The sequence below is a fragment of the Solanum lycopersicum genome, chromosome 9 (genome assembly GCF_036512215.1).
Source record: "Solanum lycopersicum chromosome 9, SLM_r2.1".
In the NCBI taxonomy this organism is placed as follows: Eukaryota; Viridiplantae; Streptophyta; class Magnoliopsida; order Solanales; family Solanaceae; genus Solanum; species Solanum lycopersicum.
The window spans coordinates 64,331,298-64,333,833 of NC_090808.1; the positions used below are offsets into that span (position 1 = coordinate 64,331,298).

At 34.8% G+C, this 2,536-nt stretch overlaps 1 protein-coding gene across 1 annotated transcript; it reads left to right on the plus strand.

Annotated features, from left to right (window-relative positions):
- LOC101267842 (large ribosomal subunit protein eL18y) lies at positions 1-2,536 on the plus strand. Its single transcript, XM_004247356.5, has 5 exons — positions 1-354; positions 438-527; positions 615-743; positions 1,761-1,943; positions 2,180-2,536. The coding sequence occupies exons 1-5, from the start codon at positions 352-354 to the stop codon at positions 2,336-2,338; spliced, it is 564 nt and encodes a 187-aa protein (XP_004247404.2). The 5' UTR covers positions 1-351; the 3' UTR covers positions 2,339-2,536.

Below are 2,536 nucleotides of genomic sequence, written 5' to 3' on the forward strand. Positions count from 1 at the left end.
AAAAAATTTGCCAAATAATAAAAAAGTGTATGGACAAACAAAATTTTGTCAAGTTTTTTCCCAAATTTTACTTGCAAAATTTATGGCCAAACGGGCCCTTAAACTTTTTTTTAAACGGAACAAAAATTAAATAATCGTACTAAAAAAGTTCTTATTTGTGGATATCTCCTTCACACATAGTATCTTGGGCCTATTGGGCTGTCACCAACCAAGCCCATTAAAAATCTGTATTAGGGTTTTATTCAAAAAGGGTTAAAAAGAATCTTCATCATATTTTTCCATTCTCCGAACAGAAAAACCTATCAGCAGCAGGCAGCGGCGGAGGAAAGTAGAAGCAGCAGGCGGAGCATCATGGTGAATAATTTTTTTTAGAATATTCCTGCATTTGTTTTCACGGACGCCATAGCTTGATTTTGTTATTTTGATTTTCTATTTAGGGTATCGATCTAGTTGCCGGAGGTAAGTCCAAAAAGACTAAGCGCATTGCACCAAAATCCGACGATGTTTATCTCAAGCTTCTCGTCAAGGTATTTTATTTCACTATTGTCTTTATAGATTTAGTGCATTTTTGGTTACTATACTGAGAATTGGATGTTTAATTGTGTGAATAATAGTTGTACCGATTTCTATCACGGAGGACTGGTAGTAAGTTCAATGCTGTGATACTGAAGAGACTCTTCATGAGCAAGATCAATAAAGCTCCTTTGTCTCTATCACGTTTGGTTACTTACATGACTGGAAAGGTATTTTATTCATTCATTTTAGCTTTGTTTCACCTTACACTGTTTGGATAGTTTCATAATGTTGTATTGATTGTATCATTTTATGTCGATGTGTAATATTATGATCAATAATTTGAATTATAAACTTACAAGTAAATAGCATACAGTGTAGAGCTAGACCTATCAAATGTGCCTTTATTTAGTGTTACCATACAATAAAATTTTTATAACAATCAAACTAACCGTCTATTTATCCAACAACACAATGAAATACAAGGTAACAACCGTCCAAACAAGCCTGCTAGTGATCTTTGATTTAACACATCTACAGCGAGCAGTTATCAAAATGTTCTTGCTTTATACTTGTATCGTTAAATTGTTAATGGTATTAAAGACGTCCTGTGTAGCATTTATGTTAATGAAATTGCTAAAAAGTAGTAATATGCAGCGATTAGGACTAAAGGAGTGAGGAATTCACATATCAGAGTGTACAATATAGCTTAATACTTATATAATTAATACACTTGAGGGCCATTTATATGCCGGACAAGAATATATAGTATTGTGATAGAAATTAACTACTGCATATTTCCTTTTTTTCGTTACTTATCCTAGGATGACTTATATTCGCTGTGATAAGTTATCCATTCTAGTGGATGGAATAATATAAGTATCAGGATTACTATGAAAATGGAAAAAATACTCCCGAGGTTGCTCAAAACACTTTTTTTATTGAATAAGGTGGAGGGGGTTATCTTTGTATACAACTTTTCTGAATGACCTTTTATTTTTTATCCTACATTGTATGAAGTGATGCATAATTTTGCATATACAGCAAAGTTATGTCCCATGATTATATATGCAATGCATAATCTATGACTCAACCATGCAGAGTTTTATATTAGAATTCAAATGTTAGATCTGTAATCAGAGTTATGTTCCAGGATTGTTTGTTCTTGTACAGCAAAGCAAATAGCCCTTGATATTACTGAAGTACTATGCAGTTTATCTGAATTGGCTTGTGTATGATGATGATAGGAGGACAATATTGCTGTTGTTGTTGGGACTGTTACCGATGATGTTCGAGCTTATGAAGTCCCAAAAATCAAGGTTACTGCATTGAGATTCACTGAAACAGCTAGAGCTAGGATTGAGAAGGCTGGAGGAGAATGTTTGACCTTTGATCAGCTCGCTCTCAGAGCCCCTCTTGGGCAGAACACTGTACGGAACTTCTCTCTCTCATCAGTTTGCATTTTTATGCCTTTTCTTTCATCAATCAAGTGAATAATTAGAGAATATGCTGTAGTGCTCTTCACTAGTATATAATAACAAACCGAGGTGTTTTTAGAATTGTTGTTTGAATCACTGTTCCCTCGTCCTGCATAGGAAATGATTATGTATTCATGGTAGAAGCTAACATTGGCTAGTCATTTGTTTTGCAATGCTTTCTTGATCAGATTTTGCTTAGGGGTCCAAAGAACTCAAGGGAGGCCGTTAAGCACTTTGGTAAAGCACCTGGTGTCCCACACAGCCACACAAAGCCTTATGTTCGCGCAAAGGGAAGGAAGTTTGAGCGAGCAAGAGGAAAGAGAAATAGCAGAGGCTACAAGGCTTGAGGAAGTGCTGATGTTTGAATGCACATTGATAGAGTTTCCATTAGAAGTATTTGCCAACCTACTTTTACCATTAGTAGTATCTTGTTGGATTTTCTTATTTCAACTTTGTTTCTATTACACACTCCAGCATCATATTGCTGATTTTTGAATGTGTTATCTGTTTTGCGAAATTAATCTCTATTTAGAGACTGAATCTTT